Source organism: Aplidium turbinatum, chromosome 5 (genome assembly GCF_918807975.1).
Source record: "Aplidium turbinatum chromosome 5, kaAplTurb1.1, whole genome shotgun sequence".
NCBI classification, from domain to species: domain Eukaryota; kingdom Metazoa; phylum Chordata; class Ascidiacea; order Aplousobranchia; family Polyclinidae; genus Aplidium; species Aplidium turbinatum.
Genome location: NC_137476.1, coordinates 13484652 through 13507203, shown reverse-complemented (window position 1 = coordinate 13507203; position 22552 = coordinate 13484652). Strand labels below are relative to the sequence as shown.

Genomic DNA, 22552 nt, shown 5'->3' with positions numbered 1-22552 from the left:
GCTTCAATGGGGCCTCGCCGACACACCCTCTTGTGCATGCTGTTTAGATTTTCAGACTGCATACCACAAACCACATTATCTACCAAGTTCCTGTATACGGAACTCAGAACAGATATGTGGACCTAACAACGCTCGATGAGCATACAAATCCATTGGCCACTGTTGTGCCTGGATTTAACAACGTGATCTGCGGCGACATCAAACCGAAAAAAGAAGATTGTGCATTGCGGCCTTCAACTTAATTTACAAGTGTTTATTTGGCCCTCAGAGCAATTTGAGTTTGAGACTCTTGGTTTAGAGCATGGTTTAGTTTAGAGGCATTTTGCTTGGACGCACATCTGTGGCAGCACAAGATAATCACCATAGCAACCGAGCCAAAAATTGAAGTTGAGATGATGTACATTTTTGATGAAAGTTTTTATGCACAACCAAACTAATTTTAGAGCTTTGTTAGAAAGTTCAGTTTCTGTACCACAGACGTATAAAACTTAGTAACGTCAATGATTTTATTACGTTTTCTACTCATGCAAAATACGAAATATACGTACAACTTAAATAAACGAGTAAAAGTTATTTACGAACGTTTTCAACGCATCTTTGCGTCGCTATCAGGACTAGCTTAATAATAATTACATTTGCAATTTACAAATGAACATGACAATCATCATTTAATTCCGACTAGACGATAATTACAAATGATAGTTTTGCAGCGAAGAAAAAAAAAAGTTAACAACTAGCACAAGAATGACAAAAAGCAACAACTCGGCGAGGAACAGATTACATGAAGTGTAAGAGAAAGCAAGTGTAGTAAATGACTAGACAGCGTACAAAAGAAATGACAAGACACAGGCACACAAGAGCTTGCTTCTTTTTTGCATGAATAAAAAACATGTTAAAACCATTAGCGTTACCGAACCAATTTTACCTTCGCAAGTAGGCGGGATCTTGTCCCACTGACCAGAGCCAATACATTCTGCAGTTACAATGCTCCCAAGCTCGGTATTAGGAATGTTGAATCCTCTCACGCAAGCATATATTATTTTCTGACCAAGATAGTACCGCCCGAGAAATCGACTATGATCGAGATTGCCGTCCAGATTATTGGGAATCTCGCAAACAATTCCTGTAAATAAATAACAATCCTTGTAAAACTGGAAGTCAAATGTCATTAAAAGCTTATCAGCTAATATAATCACTTAGGTTATGTACTTAAAAACAGCCTCTGTCTGAACTAAACTCTTGTATGTTACTGTAGGCCATAGCCGTAGGAGATGGGGGGGCAGGGGGGGCGGTCGCTCCCCCGCTGAAAAAAAAAACGCCGCGAATTTGGGCAAAAATCTGCACTTATTTGGGCAAATCAATCTTATCGTGATGTTTCGACATTTTTCCAGTTTAGAAAGTTTACGTAATTGTTATAATTTATGAGATATATACATTAATATTTTCCAATCAATTATGTAAAATGCATTTTCATCTATTTTGAAAATTGTTGCATGTGATACGTATTGCAATTTGGGCAGAATGATAAGTTTCAATTCAACACCTGCAAAAATTAAAGTGTAAAAGAACATAATTGGCAAGCAAAGTTAAGCTTATTAGTACTGATATTCACCAGCATGTACATAGGCTGTATTTCTTCACAGGTGAGATTTGTAAGCTTGCTAGGTAGCCTACTAATAACCTTAAATGGTTTTTGCTTTTTACTTTATGTCTTACTAATGTAGTTATTTCTAAAATCATATTTGGGCAAAAATGTCCAGTTATTGGGAAAATCAATCTTACCATGAGTTTTCAAAATCTTTCTAGTTCAGAAATTTGTTTATAATGTTGCATTTTGTATGAAATACATTAACATTTTTCTTTAAATGTTAAATGTAGTGTCATCAAATTTGGAACTTTTGTATTTGGTATAATATATTGCAATTTGGGCAGAATGTTAAGCTTTGATTCAGTAGCCTACATATCTGCAAAATGTAAATGTAAGAAAATGCAATTAGCAAGCAGAGGTACCGGTAAGCTTGTTACTGATGTTCATTAAGATATACACTACATTTCTTCATTGGTGGAATTTTGAAACCTTGCTGGGTAGCCTACTGGTAATCTTATGAGGTTTTTTGCTTCTTTCTCTAGGTTCTACTATTGTATTTATTTGTAAAAATATTTGGGCAAAAATGTCCAGTTATTAAGAAAATCAATCTTACCATGAGTTTTCAAAATCTTTCTAGTTTAGGACTTTGTTTATAGTGTTGCATTTTGTATGAAATACATTAACATTTTTTCTTTAAATGTTAAAGGGAGCAAGTCTTTTAGGCGCAGACAGTTAGGCGCCAGTCAAATAGGCGCGCACACTGTGGCGTCAGGATATTTAGGTGCGGAGCACTGTGGCGCCCGTTCATTTAGGTGCTATTTCTAGTAAAGTCTGCAGATTGTATTGGCTTGGCAAGTAGAGCAATGGTTGCGAGTACGTGTGAGACAACATATATTTTATATTTATATGTTGTATATTTTATATTGATATTTAGTGTAGTAATTATTTGACTTAACTAAAAGTGAACTCCGTCATGTTCGGAAACTTGAATAATTTATTCATAAAGCTTTCCCCGACGCATTCAACGCAAACCTAGACTAACAACAAATAAATGCCAAACGGGCGCATTAAAAAGCAATATATTTTTCTGTTCAATATAATATTTTGTGTGAAAAGCATTGCCGGTTTAAGCAGCTTCATTAACGGAAGGCGTGACATATTTTTCTGTTCAATAAACATTTTGTGTGAAAAGCACTGTCCTACCTGCCAAGCTGATACAATCTGCAGACTTTAGCCGACTAGGAATAGCACCTAAATGACCGGGCGCCTCAGTGCTCCGCACCTAAATGTCCTGACGCCACAGTGTGCGCACCTATTTGACCGGCACCTAACTGTCTGCGCCTAAAAGACGTGGACCCATGTTAAATGTAGTGTCATCAGTTTTGGAACTTTTGTATTTGGTGTATTGCAATTTGGGCAGAATGTTAAGCTTCGATTCAGTATATACCTGCAAAATCAATATTAGGCTACTATGAGTTTTCAACATTTTACCAGTTTAAAAACTTTGTATATTTGTTATAGTGTAGCCTAATATTTTGTATGAAATACATTAAGATTTTCCTACGAATGTAAACTGTGCCATCTTCAATTTTGGATACTATTGTATATATATATTTGGTATGTTGCAATTTGTAGAGAATGTTAAGCTTCGTTTTAGTATCTGTGAATTTTCCAGTGTTTGATTTCATGTTTTTGTGAACTGAACTTGTGGGCTACACTACAGTTGAAATGTTTTCTATACGGTATACATAAAAATTATTTTTTGTAATAACTGCTGTTTGTCTTTGCTAGTCCTAGGATTGATATGCTCAGCTATTTACCATATATGACACAGTATATACATATTATAGTAATCAATAATCAAAATAATATATAGGCAAGTGTTAATGTTATGTTGCTTTGGCATCCAATTCATGCAGTTGATATCAGGCAATGTAGACACTAGACAGTATTGATGATGTTGTCTGTATTTTCTGGCAAGGATTGAGTTTGAAGTTATTACCTATATGAGTTATTTTGGTTCAGTGCCTGCGATTTCAGTAGTTGCTTCATCATGAACTTAGAATATCTTGGTACAGTAATGATGTTAATGAAAAAACATTGGCTATAACTTCACTGTAATATGAGATCAATATTCATACTAATAGCAACTTAGTTTTGTTCAAAGGTGCAAAATTGATGTGCATAGTATGATAAACTGTAGAATTCTTTTCAGGTTGTAAGGTTTTAAGTAGCATGGATTAAGTAATGTTACTAGTTTGATAAGTAAATAGGTTGTCATTTGAGATTTTTTCAATGCAAATTTACGAATCTTGACTCTTGATTTTTTAAACTACACTATCTTTATAATGAAAAGATTCAGCTACTTTTGGTCTGGCTTTTTATTGCAATTGAGCTAGAGATTTTGAAATGATCTGACGACTTGGATATTTAGCCACTGTTGTCCAGTTATTGTTGAATTCTCAGTTTAAATTGTTGTTGAATCCAGGTAGGCCTAATATGTATATATACATATTTTTGTGCCACAAGAAAATTATTTCAATTTGATGGTTTATTTAGTTTAAAGTTAACTCAACCTTGTTTTGCTAAGTTGAACGTTTTGCTGCCTGTGTTTTTGTACACCGCCAAGTTGATGATTGTGGAGTTCTTAGACTGCACTATTTCAGAGGTTGTGAGTAATTTTATGTTTTTGAAAATATATACGCAAAGACACAATTTGGGCAAAATTTGGAAAATTTGGGCAAATTTTGTTCGCCCCCCCAAAATGTTTTACTCTCCTACGGCTATGCTGTAGGCTACCAGTAGCCTACCTGAAATCAAGTTGTACTCAAAAAGATGCAATATTTAAAATCGCGATGTGCAACATGATAATTTGGTGTTATTTTGACTTTATTGTATATTTACCTTGAATACAGAATAATATGGATCTTGGCATGTGGGATTGTGGGCCCGAAACAAAATGAAAAATTCAGGTAAACAAAGTTCTCACTTCAGTAACCAAACTTCTACTTATTAACTCCCATAAGGTTACTCACTTCGACAATTATTTGGATCTGTACCAGTGAACCCAGATGCGCATTCACATCGGTAATCTCCTTCAGTGTTTATACAAACTGAATTTCGAGGGCACTTGTGAGTCTTTCTGGTGCATTCGTTAACGTCTACACAATAATATCAGTTGTTCAGTAATTATAAAATACAATAATAACTTACTAACATAACCGTTGGCTGCAGCGTGGGTCAGGTGTACGTCGGAAGGCGTACACCGATGCATAGCGCTCAAGTCCGCTTTCACGCAATGCAGGATAAAGATATGACAAACAAACAAACAAATGATCAGATCATAAATCACACACATCAAAGTTTTTAAACCTAAAACAAAATAGGCTAATAAGAAAACAACGCATAGCAAACTCAAACTGCCAGAACGACATGCCGAAGCTCTATTGCGGTTGCAACAAATGCCAATGCATTAGTTCAAAATTGTGTGTGATATCATTATCATATTATCCCATAGCCTGCGTAAAGTAATTATTTTTGGACTTATCAGAAAAAAATCAAAACTTCACCAACATTTACACGTAAGGTCAATCAAAACCGTTGATTACAGGCAATCTGGTCAAAATCCACCGTGACTACCAAGTTTTACAGCAGCTTATAAAAAAGGAGATCTTCTAGTACACGAGAAGCTTATACACTTATACAGATATATCGAATCTGGATTTGAAACAAGACTGGGTAGACATAGGTTCTTATATCAAGAAGCGCATGATAAAAAACTGTGATGCAGACAACGTTGCTGGTTTGAACCATCAGTATGTGTCACCAGCAGTATACAATGAAATCAGGTGATATCAGTCGATAATTGCTGCGATGGAACGGTCTTTCATCATTCTTAACAAGGTGCTTCGAAAGGACAGATTGTTCATACGAGAATATGTAGGAAAGTATATCTCTCCTTGCAGTGCAATAAATTATTGTGCTGCAATAATGAATTCTTTGTTGCGTGCGGCGTGCATTACCAAAAACGAGCCTTACACTGCGACGTCTCTTTTCGAATTTTTGGTGAATAATTTTAATCAGGCTCAGCGCTTTACCTGATGGAACTAGCGAAAAACAAAGCATAGCAAAAATGTCCACTGTTGAATGTCGTTTATGATTTTGCACTATCTAATGATCATGGATGAAGTTATTATTGGATATGACGTCATCAACGTCACAATTTTTCTTAGAAAAGATATTTGCAACATTTGATTACCTATTAATTTAATTAATAAAGCGACTACTAAAATATTCAAAATAAAGTAATGTAGAATTATATACCTAGCTAGTTACAGCTAGAACATAAGCATCAAGAATGCAAAGAAATTTATTCTCACACGAGTCAGTTCAATCATATACAGCTAAATATCGATTTCAATCAGCTAGAAGCTAGATCATCTTCAGTTAAGCTGGAAGTAAACAGCACAAAAATGAAATGATGAAAGTGCAAAGGAATGAAAAAACATTTTACTCTAGCTACATCAAAGAATTGATGGAAAAACTAACAATCAAAGACGAAATAAAAGGAAAATGTCACGAAAGAGTATGGTATACAATTGTAGGGTCTACCATCATAAGCCTAACCAGAAACACATCAACAATACGAAAAATTATGGTTAAAATGAAAAAATGTATAAAGTCTGTGCTTAAACCGATAATGACGAAAAGAATTAACTACCGTACATCAAATTACCTAGAACTGCATCTACAGAATTAATTACATCAAACAATATCCAAGTGTTGATCAATATATATAACAATATCTATAATAATATATATATGAGAGTTTGAAGAAGGGGTGTTCTCCCCGGCCATCAGCACAAGGCTGATCACTCGCTAGTACAGCGAGCAGCAGTAACGCTTCGCTAACCAGAACGGTGTAGCTTCCACGCTAGCCATAAAGACCTCCAATAAACGATAAGTTTCTGGGCAGCCGATTGTAGCATCGAATAGACAGCGATAGACACGTGTTTCGCCCATGAGGCTGGGCTCATCTTTTCTTTCCACAACGATACGAGTTAAACTGACTGGTAAAGCGGCGGTCGATTACCCAAGTGGCAAGAATACGGTGCGATACTGATGAGCCCAGCCTCATGGGCGAAACACGTGTCTATCGCTGTCTATTCGATGCTACAATCGGCTGCCCAGAAACTTATATATATATGAGAATTACAAAATATATATGACAAAACAATGAAAACTATTAATACTACAAAAAGTGCTCAATGCTAAGCAAAAAGGCAAAGCAGAGCGAATTAAATCAAATACAGTCATTACTATCTGAATCCTTAACAGCCTGTTTCACCTAACGGATCATCAGAAGGTCTTATTCAAATACAATATAATATATAGTAATATAAAACAATGAAAACTATTAATACTACAAAAAGTGCTCAATGCTAAGCAAAAAAACAAAGCAGAGCGAATTAAATCAAAATATAGTAATCTATTTGAATAAGACCCTTCTGATGATCCGTTTGAGGTGAAACAAGCTGTTAAGAATTCAGATAGTAATAACTATATTTTGATTTATATAATAATGTAATAATAATATATATAACAATATCCAAGTGTTGATCGTATTGTTGATGTGTTTCTGGTTAGGCTTATGATGGTAGACCCTACAATTGTATACCATACTCTTTCGTGACATTTTCCTTTTATTTCGTCTTTGATTGTTAGTTTTTCCATCAATTTTTTGATGTAGCTAGAGTAAAATGTTTTTTCATTCCTTTGCACTTTCATCATTTGATTTTAGTGCTGTTTGCTTCCAGCTTAACTGAAGATGATCTAGCTTCTAGCTGATCGAAATCGATATTTAGCTATATATGATTGAACTGACTCGTGTGAGAATAAACTTCTTTGCATTACAAGACATGTAACCGAGTCGTTCGTATCAAGCAATGGTGTGGGTTTGATACCTGTCAGAAGAAACTTCATTTTCTTGAAAAGCATCAAAAATTATCACAACAGATATACCTTTACACATACTTGTCATTCGCACTTAACAAGTTTAACAATAATTAAATAGCACTCTTGCTATGTCAAAATTTGTCAAAAACAAGTGTTAAAATTAGTCAAACTTTTTTTAGGTCAAAATGTATCGTTTTTATGTCAAACAATAATTTCCACATACATCAGTTTAGTGTGAATGAAAAAGAAGGATAACCAAACATAGCATACGGTATTTCTGGAAAATTTAAATTAAAACAAGTAGTCTGTGTTAGTACAAATTGGTACCAATGCACTGTGGAAATGGTTGAGACCATTTTCCTCTCAATGTACACGTAAGCAAAGTGTTTCCACTTGATTCAAAGCCATCATTACAACGAATCTCCAAAGTATCTCCCAGCCCGTGTGGCATCACTTCTTCATACGCAAACTCTTCAATAATTTCACCATTAGCAACATCTTCTACTTCAGAACAGACAATGCCTGGGTGTAAAAATGTTGTTTGAATTAGTTCATAGGTGTGCGAGCAAAAGGAAGAAGGCCATTGCCTCATACTGTCAAAAAAGATTGCAAATTTAGGCAAAAATCTACAATTATTTTTGGCAAAGGTTGCTAGAAACCACAAAATTGTTCCAATTAAAAAAAATTTAGGCTGCAAGTTGCACAAATATGTATTATAAGGAATTTTGATTTGGCACACTTACAGTACAGTATATTGTAACAAAATCATCTCAATTTTGTTCATTTACCACATATTAATAACATCCCTAATTTCGTTCATTTAAATAATTGCATCATGCTCCATTAATGCACCTGCCACTTATACATGCTCTCAAACCCAGCATATAGCTGTTTTTTGCATTCCAAAAAGAAGACTTTTAGGGCCTACCAGTTGCTTATTACATTTGAGTTATTATTTACACACAATGACTTTATGAGGGCATAATATTTCGATGGTTGCAGATGTTTGTTACGTTGCTCCTGTCATCACAGTGCTATTGTACAGTGTCGTAATACAGTAGACGCAAGATAAAATGGATGTTGTTATTTTTATTGCATTTTGTCGTGGAAAGAAATAATTACAATTTCTCTGCGATAAAAAATGGCATTTTGTATCTTTTCGGCTAAGTAAACACAAAGGTTACATAAAACTTCAATCGAAAACACCACTCTGAAAACATTAGCTTCACAAAACCACGTCAAGGTAATCTTACGTATACAGAAATCAACTCCATTCCCTCTATGTGTGACAGGACAAGAGCAGATGTGAGTCCCAGGAATATTCTCGCACAAAGCATGCTCTGCACATGCCGATTTATCTTCGCATTCTTGAATGTCTGCAAAAAGTGAACTGTGGGAGTAAAATGGTGGAATTTTTGGTCAATATGAATGAAAATTTACAAAATTAAAAGTGCATAAACTAATTAGACGTTCACAAAGTGTTTTGAATACTTTTTCAATTGCAATAACGTATGGATTGTATTGCAGCTGGTCCTACACGTTTATTCACATAACGCTGAAACTTTTTAAACAAATTTGATGTTTAAAATAAACGGAATCTTTAAAAATTCTTATAACAGGGTAATTTTGCAACATCATCATACAAACTCCATTTTGTTCCCACTAGTGGGGGTGGCTGATTTTTTTTCTTGCAGCGATTGTCTTTACTTCTATTCTCCATCTCGTTATTCTCCATCAGTTTGTGAAATTAATGCAACAACCAACTGTACTGATACGATCTTGACTAATAGGATACGTATTACGTAGTAATCAATACACTTTTAATTTAAAAAAAAGTAAATTACTTCACTGTCACTATTGCTCAGAATTCTTAAATTAGTGTCTTGGCAACATTGGAAACAAGTTTTGTTTAATTAAAACCAAATTTTTTGCAGATTATTGCAGTGTTTTCATATTGGTGCATATATGAATAATACAGTAATGTGTGTTTTCATATAGCGCAGTAGCCTATCCATCGCAAATTTGCTCAGCTCTTAGTGTTTAGCGTAGTCGTATAGAAAGGAAACTAAATACATTATTACCTTGAATCAATCATCCAATGCTAAGTGCCAAGCAGTGATGGGATTTGGTGTCACATTTATAAGACATTTGTTTTGACCTAACTGAGTATGGAGCCCACGTCCACAAACTCAAAGGCGGGCACTCCGGCGAAACTTAAGTTGTAAAATGGAACAATTCGAATTGAAATAAAGAAAAGGTTGTCGAGCGAATAAAACACAACAAAGCCTTTGCCTGACAGTTACCAATACAAATTGAAACCTTTACCACCAACCATGCTAAACGTTCAAAATATTACCTGTGCATGGTGACGGGTTACGATCCCATGTTTCAGTATCTTGACACTTGATTATGTTTTCTTCCATAAAAAATCCTTCGTTACAAGTATAAGTTACTTCGGTTCCAACAGGATATTCTTTGTACGAAGTGTATACTGCTCGTAGCACATTCGGTGGAGTGTCGCATTGACGTTCTGAAAAAAAAGATAAGAAATAATTTGTATGTCTCATGAAATGCATTATAAACACGGTAAAAAACAAGCACAGACTAGCATGTAGCATTTTAAATAATACAATGAAGTATGCATATTAGGCTATAGTCCATATCAGCATTGCCCAACCAGTTGATGGTGATCTACTGGTAAATCGCGAACTGGTCTCAAATCGATCGCTTGATGTGTAGAAAAAAATAAAAATCTGTTTTTTTTTCTGCAGTGGCTTCTAATTAATCGTCTGGCGCATTGAGTAAACCGGCGAGCTCAAAGTATTGAGTGTAGAGCTGCATACGGTAAGGGTAAAGGTATAGCTAACATGATAAGTTCCGTAAACACGTTTAAAAGCAAGCTGCAGCTGCTGTGAAGCAGGCTTTCCTTATGGATGACGTTGGCTTGATAAAAATCATTTTCATCAGCAGATGAAATCTTACTGATGCAATTAATTCCATCTCCTTTAAATCCTTTGTTACAAGTGCAAGTAAATGGAAATTCCTCATTGGAGCAGGTGGCGTCGTCATGGCAAGGGTTGCTACCGTCTACACATTCGTCGATATCTAAATAAATAAATAAAAAGCAATGTTCAAAATCATGCGCAGGATATAAATAACTATGAAAAAAAAATCAAAAATCCATTTCTTGCTTAGTCGCCCGAAGGCCATCTAGAATTAAGTAATTCCGTTTTCAAATAGAATTTGAATGATAGGTAATCAACACACGAAATTTGAAAATGTAACATTATCACTTGCATATACAGTGTAATCGTGTTTGAAACAATTTATTATTAGATAGTAGCCGATTTAATTGCTAAGCGAAAAAAGTAAAAACTTCTTACCGATGCATTCCAACTGTTCACCATCCCAATGTCCGGTTATTTCGCAAGTTCGGACATTTATAATTTTTCCGTTTTCAAACTGGTAGCCCTTGTCGCACTTGTATTGTACAACACTGCTGAGGGTGTTTGGTCGCTCAGCAGGGATTGAGTAGCCGTTGACTAACTCCGGAAGTGGATCGCATGTTACCTCTGGAAGTAAAGCATCATGTTAATTAGAAAGATAATTTCAATCCATGCCAGCAAACCGCGAATCAACAATAAAACTGAATATCGATTTTTACTGACCAATGATGCGTTTGTTAAAGTTGAAAACAATATTTACGGATTACTCACGTGTACAAATTTCTCCAGTGCCATCAAATCCAGGATTGCATCGACAAGTGTAGCTTCCAGGTTCATCAATGCAGTCAGCATATTTATTGCACGGAGGTTCAGAATTTTCTATGCATTCATTGATATCTAAAAACAAATGCGTTGTATTACTTTGAAAGTTTTGGCTTTTTTTGATCAAAACATTGTATTTTCACAAAATTTTTGCACATTGAGCTAAGTCCAGAGATAATTTACTAATAACTACACAGAGTACAGGTAGAAAACCAACGAGTCTTTTGATATCTTAAAGTAATTTTTCGTTGTGGTACCGAAAAAGCTGTCACATTTGACAATTTATCAAAACTACCACAACATATTTTTTCGGGATAAACCTCTTGTGACCAGTAGAAAACAACCCCATTCTTTTGGTTTCGGTTTGATAAAATTCTTTGATAATGTGCAGGGAAACAGATATATTTTCTCACTGCTTGATGCAGAAGCAAAACATTTTATATGATCAGAAAATACACAGAATGTATTTTGAAGTTTGTTGAACAACATTGTTAATTTTGCAGCTTCTACTACGTACTTCTGCAAATGGGTGGCCTGCTGCTCCAGCGGAAATCTCCACATTTGGAAACATTAGATCCCACCAGAGCAAATCCACTCTGACAAGTGAAGACAACTTCCTCATTCAACAACCACTCGACTTTTCCAGGTTGATTGATGGATCCGAACCTTGGTGGTTTGGGAATCGCACAAGTGATTACTAAAAACGTAAAAATGTTGTCAACATCATTTTTCAAAGATATAAAAGTCAACTAAAGTGTGCGTTTTTCAAAACAGCTTAAACACTGACACTGGGAATTTTTGTTAGTTGACGCTAAAGTTATCATACTGAAACCTGAAAAAGCAAATACTATAACATAGATCTGATAATGTCGACATTTTGTAAGAGCACTTGGAGCTCAGATTTTGCTTTTTGAAAACATGAAAATCCGCTTACCTTTGCTGCAATGTGTAAATCAGTTCAGTTCAGTTCAGTTGTTTTTATTTCTGACCATCATATCAAAACAATACACGTCAACATAGCAAAGGTCGAGAAAAAGGTAGAAGCGACAAAACGCGAACGTTAAAAACGTGCTTGTGACCGAAGTAAGTTATTAAGTTGAAAAAAAAATTTGGCACGGTCGCAACACTTTCAATACCCATCAATACCCACAGAAAGATTTGTTTGTCGCTGTGACATCACAGTAGGCTACATGGCAGCAAGACATCCTTCCAACAGAGAATAAACCAAGTGATCACTTACGCTGACAATTGCGACCATTTCCCTTGTATCCCTTCTTGCACTCACAAGAGTAACCACCCTCAGTATTGATGCAGTTTGCGTTGCTGTGGCAATCGTTCAAATCACCATCGCGACATTCATCCGAGTCTACAGTAAAGACAAACATTTTAGTAAAGAGCAGGGACGTGCAGTCAGAGGAGGCAGGTGAGGCAGTGCCTCACCTGCCAACATCTGGCAAAGCAAAAGTTATATCAAAGACATGGTTATCACAGAATAAATATTATTTGTTAAAAAGTAGTAAATATTGCACGTTTTAGGTGCTTTTATTTGTGTGAATTGCTGTAGTCGTGCCTCCTTTCCCTCAAATTTTACGTTTCTACACCCAAACTGTGCTTTAATTTTTTCTGTTTCTGTGGCGATATTCATATCAAGCGTTCACGTGGTCAAAATCGTTGAAATACGCGAGGAGAGGCAACGCCAAGCGTTGCCTCACTTCAGATCAGAAAACTTCCATACACTGTATATATTATGCGTGCCTTTTTCTTTCACAAAGTCGTCCAGAAATCATCCTGAACGATTTAGCTACGATTTGAGGCTTGCCTCAAAAGTGACGTCGCAGCTATGAAACCTTTTTCGTCCAGCTGGAATGCCCGCATAGTCAGGGATGGAGGAACCACGTGGGCCTCGTGGGCCTGGGCCCACCTACTTTATTTTCTGGGTGGACCTGGCCCACCCACTTTTGAAAGCCAAATTTCTTTGAAAAGGTACCGTAGCGAAAACGGCAAATCAGAAGGAGTTCCAAAAAAGGTCTTCACTCATTTGATACACAGTAGTTTGATTAGCCTATCTTTGATAGCTCAATGATGAAATCCAATCTTCAAACTTTTCTGTTGGGTCCATTATTGATATGCAGCACGTGTTGGTGTGGTTGCGTGTGACTGGTGGAGCAATCTATCAATCAATATAATTATTCTCTATGCTCTCTATGGTTAGAACAGTGATATCATTACATATGCACGTAGGCCTACTGTTACTCCCAGGTGGTATTATAACTGTGTGTGTAGCCTATTGTTGTCTTTTTATTTGTGTGTACATCGCCACATTTCGTACAGCGCTATAGAGCAATAACAATTTTGTAAATTTTTGACCAAATCCGACCCAAAAATGGAAAAATTTGCCTGTTGTCACGAAGTCGAAAGGCATGAAAACGCAATGTGTAAACCAGGTGTCGGCAACCTTTTTCTAACTGCGGGCCAAAGCCAAACCTTACATGGTCTTCGCGGGCCGTAGCCTATTAGGCTAATACCAGTTTTGATAGATTCAGAGGCATGATTTCAAGGCGTTGACGTAGCTTAATGCCTTCAGAATATCCTTGACCGGAATCAGCTGAACAATTCTTAAACATCAAAATCTTTGTTTACTGCACGCACAAATACTGCCAGCTCAGCTGTAGGCTTATCTGTCGTGCCTGCTGCGCTCTCATCTATTGCCATTGCGAAGAACTGTAGATATACAATAACTTTTTGCTAGATGTTACGTTCTCCGATATCTCTTTTTTCGTCGAGTTACGGTTCTTGTTGAAAGACTTAGGCCAATATCTGAAAAGTAGTTTTTTTTCAATAACATCCATCCAGTGCCGGTCTTTGGTGTGTGCAAACCGTGCGATCGCACAGGGCCCGCATATTAGGGGGCCCGCAATTTACTCAGAAAATGCAGTATTTTTTGTCTTTTTCAATGGTAAAATTTAATTCGATTCACAAGCAAGTGCCGGTATCCTTGAAGTCAGTTGCGGCTTTAGGGTGAGGCAAGTGCTGAGATTGTCGCGTCGGGCCACCTTTACAAGCTTGCATGCTTTTAGGCCACACACGACATTTCTCTCAAATTTTTGTTGAACATGCTCTCAGAATGCACCAAATTCAAAGTAATTTTTCAAAAATTTCTGGGGAGACTCCCCAGACCCCCCGCCGCAGGGTGTTCGCCCGCCGGCCGTCAAAACCCCCTCCCCCTTCAAAATACCTAGCTACGCTATTGAATTGGATCATTGTCATTGGGACCCGCAAATCATATTCCGCACAGAGCCCGAAATACCCTAAGACCGGCACTGCATCCATCTTACACCTTTTCCAAAATTCTCCATCACCATACCATTTCTTGTCTTTTGTTATTGATTGTGCCACCTTGTAGCTAACAAAAGAATTTTCTGATTCATTGGTTATCCTTTCCTTTGTAACAGAGAAATTTGCTGTTTTAAAGCTATTTTTGAGTAGATTAACTTTGCCGTTCCTTGTTTGACCCATTAACTTGGAAAAAATAATGTGTTTTGTATATCATAATGGTGCTTTATGTTGAGTTCTTTGTTTATACAAACAGAAACGCTGCAAATCAAAAACGTGGGCCTATTACAATGATTAATGAAAAGTACTTGTTCTTCCATTCGATTATATATAGGCTACTGTAATAAACCACTGGCCTGGCCACATATTATTATAATTTGTAAAAGAGCGGCGGGCCGGATGATTTATCTTGGCGGGTCGTAGGTTGCCAACTCTTAGTGTAAACGATTTCAAATATTAGGAATGCAACAATGTTGTGGGGGTCTGGGGGGGCGAAGCCCCCCAGAAGTTGGATTGACTTTGACTGCTGCGCCTCTGGGCCCACCTACTTTTAAAATGGTTCCTCCATCCCTGCGCATAGTACGTGGTATGTGACTTCTTGTAGTGTAAAGGATTGTTTCTTATAAAATTTAACTAAAAAATGGAGGAAGATTAAGTATCAAATCTGAGAAATTTTTAAAAAATAAACTTTCAATCCAAAGTTGAAGTCATAAATAAAGGAAGACCGGTTCTAAATTTATAAGGTTTGCATCAGACGATTGAACAAAAAAAAAAAATAACTTGCAACTTTCAAAGAGATTGCTGCTCAAAAAAGAAGTGGCTGTGTGGCTATGCTTTAAAAATCGCCTTTTCTGCTTTCCCTGTCTCTTGTTTTCAATATCTAGTGATAATGTTAGGACTAAAGAAGGGTTTATACAACAAAGTCACAAATGTTTTAGTCCAAAAGGATAGGCGCATGGATTTTATTTTTAATAAATGTGAAAGCATGCTGCTAATTTTTTTGATTAGTATGATACCATTTTTGTTGTTAAAAAATTTTATTGTAAAAGTGACTTGAAAAAATTAGTGCCTCATCATCCAGGAACCTCACCGCACGTCACTGGTAAAGAGTACTTATTTCAACAAACGTAGCAATTCCTCTGCATAAAATAATCTAGCTATAATCTTGCTATAATCTGTGTAAGGACATATAGGCTAAAGTGCATTGCTTTTTTTCTCTCAATTTTAACGATTTTTGACAACCTGATAAAATGAACAGACGTGACATAAAAAATTAAAACAAGACTTATATTTTCACACACTGTAGAAAGTTGAAGTGACAAACCAATCTAATACAAAACTAAACAAATAACCGCGGTGTGGTAATAAAACATCAACTTATGAAGTACTTTCACATGCTTACAACATCTTACCTGAACATTCTAGTGGGTTTATGCTCCAACTTCTACTTGGTAGACACCGAGATCCTTCTTCGTAATTAGGAATGTAGCCCTGTCTACACAGGACAGTGACAACTGTATCAATGGAGCGTTGATGTGTAGAGAGCCTTCCTTTTGACGGTGTTGGTAGAGGAGGACATAGTTTTTCTATTAAAAATTTGTTGTGGAAAGATCACTTTAAGTTTTTTAATTGCGTTTAAATACATAGAGGTGAAATAAGTAAGATCAAGATAATACCAGTAGCCTGCTTCACCCTTAAATTTTATGGTACTGTATTTAAAGACAATAATATTGTAACATGATTACGGAATAATAATTTTACAAAATCCTAAACAGCTACAAATACTGTACAAACAGATACGAAAGCTGCCGGAACTTTTCTGCTGTAAAATATTTACCAGAATGCAGTCCCAACATAAATGTAGCATTGAGAAAGACAAACAAGCGTTAATAATGTTACGAAACTTATGCAAACAACGTTACAAAACAAGAAACAGGAGTAACTTAAAGTGCCTCTGAGAAGTAAATAAATTCGGTAAATTTACCTAAGATACCAAAAAGATGACACTAACAAACTTCCCTGACCAGCAAATCGTAAAAAATATCAACAGGCTACTTAGTTACACGCTTCCAAACTTTCGTTAATTTCGGCAAATCTGGCACTCATTCAATTGCGAAAATAAAAACGGCAACACCGCTGTGACGTCACCATGGGTGGGAAGGATACATTCTTTCTCTGTGGTGACTTGGTAAGGTATAGTACGACTACTGCAAAACGTGAATGTGTGGGGCTCTGTTGGTCTCTAAAGCATGTGCAAAATGAGAATTACCGAAATGAAAATGTCAACTTATTATTACTATCAAGTTTAGATCGAATAGGTTGAGTTTATTTTTATCAAACAGCATCTCACTTCCATTGAAATTGCAGTTTTTTTAAACTCCTGAAGGGCTACAATTTTGATAATTTTTTATTTGTCCTAATCTGGCTATAGCCATTCGCAGTGTAACAACAGTATCTCACAAACAGTACCCTTAATTTATGGTTGTTAATGCAGGCCTGCAAATTGCTGTTAATGTGACAGTGTTAGTGACAAAGACCTTGTGCTATTTTTTCACGCTTTCCCACAAAACAAGGTGCTGAGATGAAAATGGTCAAAGTTTTCTTCAAGTGTTCGAAAGTGGGATGGGCCATACAAAACTAGTCGTACTGTATGTTCTCTTCACTTCACTGGAGATGATTTTGTTAACACTACACAAGTAAAAATGAGCTTGAGCAAACTTTACATTTTGAAGAAATCTGCCTTACCATCTATAAAAGCACAGATGCAACCAGTTGCTGATGATAATTCCAGCACTTATAAACAACAACGTTTGCAAAAACGTACCCTCTTGCACAGGTAAAGTAGACTTTTACATGTGTAGACTCTGCTATGCACAGTAACTGTATAACTAAGATTTTGTTAACACCGGCACTGACAGCTTGCATTGCGCAAAGCTCACTGCTTGCAGTTTCAGCACTTTGGCAAGGTTGGCGAAAGTACCATTTCTGTGGCTTTTTACGTCAATGGAAAATCGCCACACGGAGGTAGCCTATATCCAGGCATGCACAACTCAAAACAGTACACGGGCCGTTTTAGGGAAAAAATTTTTTCGCGGGCCGCGTGCTAACGTTGTTGTAACTAGCGTGTAGCCTATTTTGTATAATGTGACCGATTAACCGTCGAATAAGAGATATCGTTGAGAAGATGGTTACTGTCAAGAGACGGTTGCCTCTCGCACTGCAGTATCTAGTTGTTTTTAACGCTTATCGGCGGTAAAGCATCGGATTCGTTGATTATGTAACTGTAACCGTGGAGAAAAGTTCATTACTGTTTTGCTCTATTTATCTCATAAGAGCTTGTAACTATGTTTCGACGGTTTTACAACAAAAGTAACCCCTCGACGGTGACAAACTATAACAAATCCAACGAAGTATAAATTCCTAACATTAACAAGAAATCTACATACAAGACTAATATCAAAGTTTTGTTTCGAGCAAAAATTCTTAAGTAAACTCTCTGCTTTAAGGTTCCTTTCAGTAGCATCTAATTCAGCTAAGTTCGGGTGATTCGATTCAAAATGGCGTCTCAGATTATACTCCTTTGGGACTGCAACCACATTTCGGCAAACAAGACACAGTATTTTCGAGTTTGTTACTGTAAATAAGTATTTACTTGTCCATTCTGGGTTAAAGATTCTGCCCTCATTTTCAATCTTCCTTCTCTTGTTTTCAGTCATAACGCGATTACGGGGTATTGTATATTTCACAAAATGCTGACAACTCAACCAACAGTAAAATTCTGATGTACACTGACACCTACGGTACCAGACACTACGTTTTGAAAATATTCATCCGCGCACTTTGTGCAGAAACAAGCAACAAAGGTTGGATTGTTGTTGTAAAATTTTTCAGCAAAAATGAGCGAAATCACGGAATATCTCGTGGGCCGCATGAAAAGGTTTCGCGGGCCGCATGCGGCCCGCGGGCCGTATGTTGTGCATGCCTGCTATATACCTTCGTGGTCATTTTTTCAACAATTTTCCAAGTCCAGGTGGCCGTTACCCGTTACACCGGATTTCAATGGCCAACTGAAGGCACACTATGAGAGAGAACTTTTATTTATTTATGAATAGTGAATATGAATGATGATTCGTACGATTTCTTCATTTTTCACTTCAAGTATATTTTAGGTTTTGTAGGAACGTATCCAGTACAGTTTTATTAAACTACAAAAACCAATAAATCTAAAAAAAGCAACCGCTTGTACAAACTCCGACCAAACTGTGATCCACCAATTACATGTAGGAAACATTTGGTTCATCCGTCGCTAACGACGACCACCCAGGATGACGTAACACCACCAAAGTCGTCTCAGAGCAGTGAAATATTGACTTTCGCCCGTGGTGGCGCTGCGGAGCAGGCGTTTAATAATAATTTCGCCTTAACCAGTCGAGCTTCGAGGTTAAGATTAAAAAGTTCACTAAACATAATTCTGCGCTAGGACATGCTTAAGAAAGTTACTATACTTGGATCCAACCTGTCAGGGGCACTTTAATATAATTTGGGCGGCAATGATGCTCTTCCAGCGCATAACAGTTAGTTGAGCTTGGGGTTGCGTCCTTTCGAAGCAGCATTTACGAGACATTACATATAAACGTAGTGGTGCCACACGTGACGTAAATCAGACTTTCTCAATGTGCCACGGAACACTAGTATGCCACTAAAGAGTATCAAGTGTGCCGCAAAAGTGTGGTGATTAGAATGTTGCAAGAGTAGCGCAAAGCTGCAAATGGTCAAATATTAGTTTATAAGGGAACACTTGCTTTCGCGTTACAGTAAACCGAAAATTAACTGCGTAAGTCGCTTGGTCATCAGACTGATACCAACTGATATCAAACCCCGAATCAAAACGATTTGTGCAAAAAAGGTGCAGTGTTATACCTTTTGTATTGCAGTAAAAGTAAATGATTTTACTGGTATATGTAGATCAGTGACGATCGGTGAGGGAAAGCAAGGAAAGCAGTGCTTACCTGAGCGAAAACTATGCAAAGTATAATGACTGAATTCTAGGTTTAACTTCTTATTATTTTTATCATGTCTATTTTAACTTGAAAATTACTGTATTCGTGACTAGAATTACTCGTAACGCTAGTGAGTAGTCTAAACCCTCACCAAACCGCATGTCTTGCCTATAAATGCCAATTAACGCAAACGCTTCTGTCAGAAACAATCACTGAGGCTCCAAGGTAAGCAACTATCAAACTTGCTTACCCAGATTCAAAAATGTCAAAAAACGCCTTCGTTTTATCCAATCATCACTCGTTTTGCAAAACGTCACCAGCTGCTTAGCCAATCAGATGTGTTATGGTGAGACCAGGTGAGTCTTGCTTTCCCAGTGACGTCAATGCATACATTCGCTAGAGCGACTAGACTAACTCGTCAGAATGGTGTCTCGTCACGGTACACGCACAAGCATCATAATGCCGAAATAATTGTTGCTGTTTTTTGATGTCTCCTCGCCATGTACTGTACTTTAGCCTACTAGTTTTCATAGTCATGCCTTTGCCCTTTTTACAGCGTTGATATAACGTTACTTCACCAATGAACGTTCAGGTGCGGATGCAATATTTAGTTTGTTAAGCTTCTATACGCAGGAGGCAAACTTATCCAGCTTTTTGTACAAATTGCTTGCGGTTGTAATGTTTAGACCTAAGTGTTAGTTTTTGTAGTGTAGGCCTAACTGAATATCTCAGAATGAACATTCATGACGAATTAAATATTTAGACAACTATTATTCCATGTCTAACATTGGATTTTGGTCCTGCAACGTTAAAATTAAGATTGTTCATGACTTCTAAACATTAAATGGATGTATGATCACGACATAGGCGAAGCACAATTTGACAGATTTTTATGTTTGATTTGTTTTGAAAATGCTCTCAGAGCGCATAAAATTGGAAGTGTTTTTCAAAAATTTCTGGGGGAGGCCCCCAGACCCCCCGGTGGAAGTGTTGCCTTCGGCAACACGCCTTCGGGCTTTGCCCGACGGTTACGCCCTTCGTGCCTAGGCCTACTACCTTGCTGCAGCATATTTACAAGTTGCTTTCCCAACGGTTTAAGCCACCGAACGTCACTGATGTAGATTGAAATAAAGCTTGCTTTAAGGAACTTCTATCATACATAGTTTCTTCAACATAGGAAATTCGATCAAAAAGTCAGTAAAAGCACAATATTTGGCAATAAGCGTTGACGTAGCAAGTCAATGATTCCGAAAGCCTTTGGTGTGGCGCAGTCCAAAGAACTTTGAAAACCAAACCAGATTACCGCTAGATTGAGTCACAGCCTTCTGCCATTCTTCTTCATCGAAAACTCTCCGCAATACTTTGAGCGAGTGGTGTGACTTGATCTACTGCTTACTGTTGATCATCTGTTGTTCAGCCTTTCCGTTGGGAAGCATGGTTAAGTTATTATTTATGCAACACGAGTGTACTACAGCCTCTCAGGGATACTAAACGAGGAAACAGAGAGACTAAGCGTCAGCTCTTTACATCTCCAGATGGTTAATTCGGCAAATAGTCATCTTCAACTGACATTACCAATTTCATCATGGTACCGGTAAGTCATAAAAACTGAGAAAAATGAGACATATGACAAGAAACAGAGGCTCATGAAGGCATTTCCAGGGTGGAAAAAGGACCAAACTTGTAACCGAGAAAAATGCAGGGTCATTAAAAAAGTAAGTCTCCAAGATCTTGCTGTGCCAATTAAGTACAAAACTTACCAAGACAAATTCCTCCAGATTCGTAATACCCTGTTTTACAGGTGCATGTGTAACTGCCCACTTCATTGACACAATCGGCATTGCTGCCACAACTTTGTAGCTCCGGAGCGCAGTCGTCAATATCTGATTGCGAATAAGGTAAGACGTGTAAGAAAGAGAAGTAACATTTAGTTTAGTAGTAGGCTAATTCATAATCATGAATTATTGGCTTCCTTGCCTTCCCGTCCACTTAATCTAAATCTTCAACCATCGGGTGTAAGCCTGGATACGAAAAACATGGTGAGCAGAAAGCCTCTCGTTGCTAGAAGCTGCAGTACTTTTGATCAGTCAAATTTACATTTCGTTTTTCTTCTACTATAAAAAATAGCCTACTTCACCACATTTAGGTTTATTTTATTCTAACGCTAGCTCCTGAAAAGAGTCAAAAGAAAACCTGCACTTTCGAGCTATGTGCAGCCTTCCATTTGCAGTATTTTTCGTCTTTCTTCAGGAGCATGTTGTTAAAATGAAGCAAAATCTGAGTGAAGTGGCGTATTTATAGATAGATCTTTCTGATTCCTTCTACAAATATCTTACTCCATTTAGGTAGACTCTTTTGACAGTGACAAGCTCCTGAAGAAAGTCAGATAAAAAGTACTGGTTTCAAGCAATGAAAAAGTTTTCTCCTCGCCATGTTTACATTACCTCCCAATACAGAACATAACAGCAGCACTTACCAACACAAGTTGGGGTTGTTGGCCACTCTCCATCTTCACCACAAAATATGCTGTCACGAATGATAGCGCTGTTTTCATCTCTCTTGATTTGATAACCATTGTCGCATTGGTAAACAGCCGGTTCTCCAATTTCGTAAGTAGACTTAAGCTGTGAGGTGAGTTTCCCATTGGTGATGTCATCAGGTATTCCACAAGTAATTTCTATAAAATGAAAATAAAATTCTTCGATCAACCACAAAAGTTTAAACTTTGAGCGGATAAAAAGACTCCAACAACCTGGGATTTTTGATCAACAGAACGTTAAAATTTTATCATATTGCTTGACGTTCAAACACAAAAATCCTGTTAATTGCAACTTTATTACAAATCTGAAAAAAAAACTTCTAAATCTAAAATATCTTATGTTTAAATAATTTTTTTACTCTTGTAGCTA

At 37.0% G+C, this 22552-nt stretch overlaps 1 protein-coding gene across 1 annotated transcript in view; it reads right to left on the bottom strand.

Annotated features, from left to right (window-relative positions):
- Positions 1-22552, bottom strand: part of LOC145770958 (sushi, von Willebrand factor type A, EGF and pentraxin domain-containing protein 1-like) — a gene marked incomplete at its 3' end in the record, with an annotated part of 51136 nt that overhangs the window by 25016 nt on the left and 3568 nt on the right. Inside the window, exons 5-16 of the mRNA XM_082582699.1 lie at positions 22120-22320; positions 21404-21526; positions 12551-12676; positions 11828-12007; positions 11260-11385; positions 10927-11115; positions 10526-10648; positions 9900-10073; positions 8797-8919; positions 7871-8065; positions 4624-4749; positions 926-1123 (exon numbers count right to left, since the gene is read on the bottom strand). Coding sequence (XP_082438825.1) covers positions 926-1123; positions 4624-4749; positions 7871-8065; positions 8797-8919; positions 9900-10073; positions 10526-10648; positions 10927-11115; positions 11260-11385; positions 11828-12007; positions 12551-12676; positions 21404-21526; positions 22120-22320 — 1884 coding nt within the window. The remainder of the gene's footprint in view (positions 1-925; positions 1124-4623; positions 4750-7870; positions 8066-8796; positions 8920-9899; positions 10074-10525; positions 10649-10926; positions 11116-11259; positions 11386-11827; positions 12008-12550; positions 12677-21403; positions 21527-22119; positions 22321-22552) is intronic.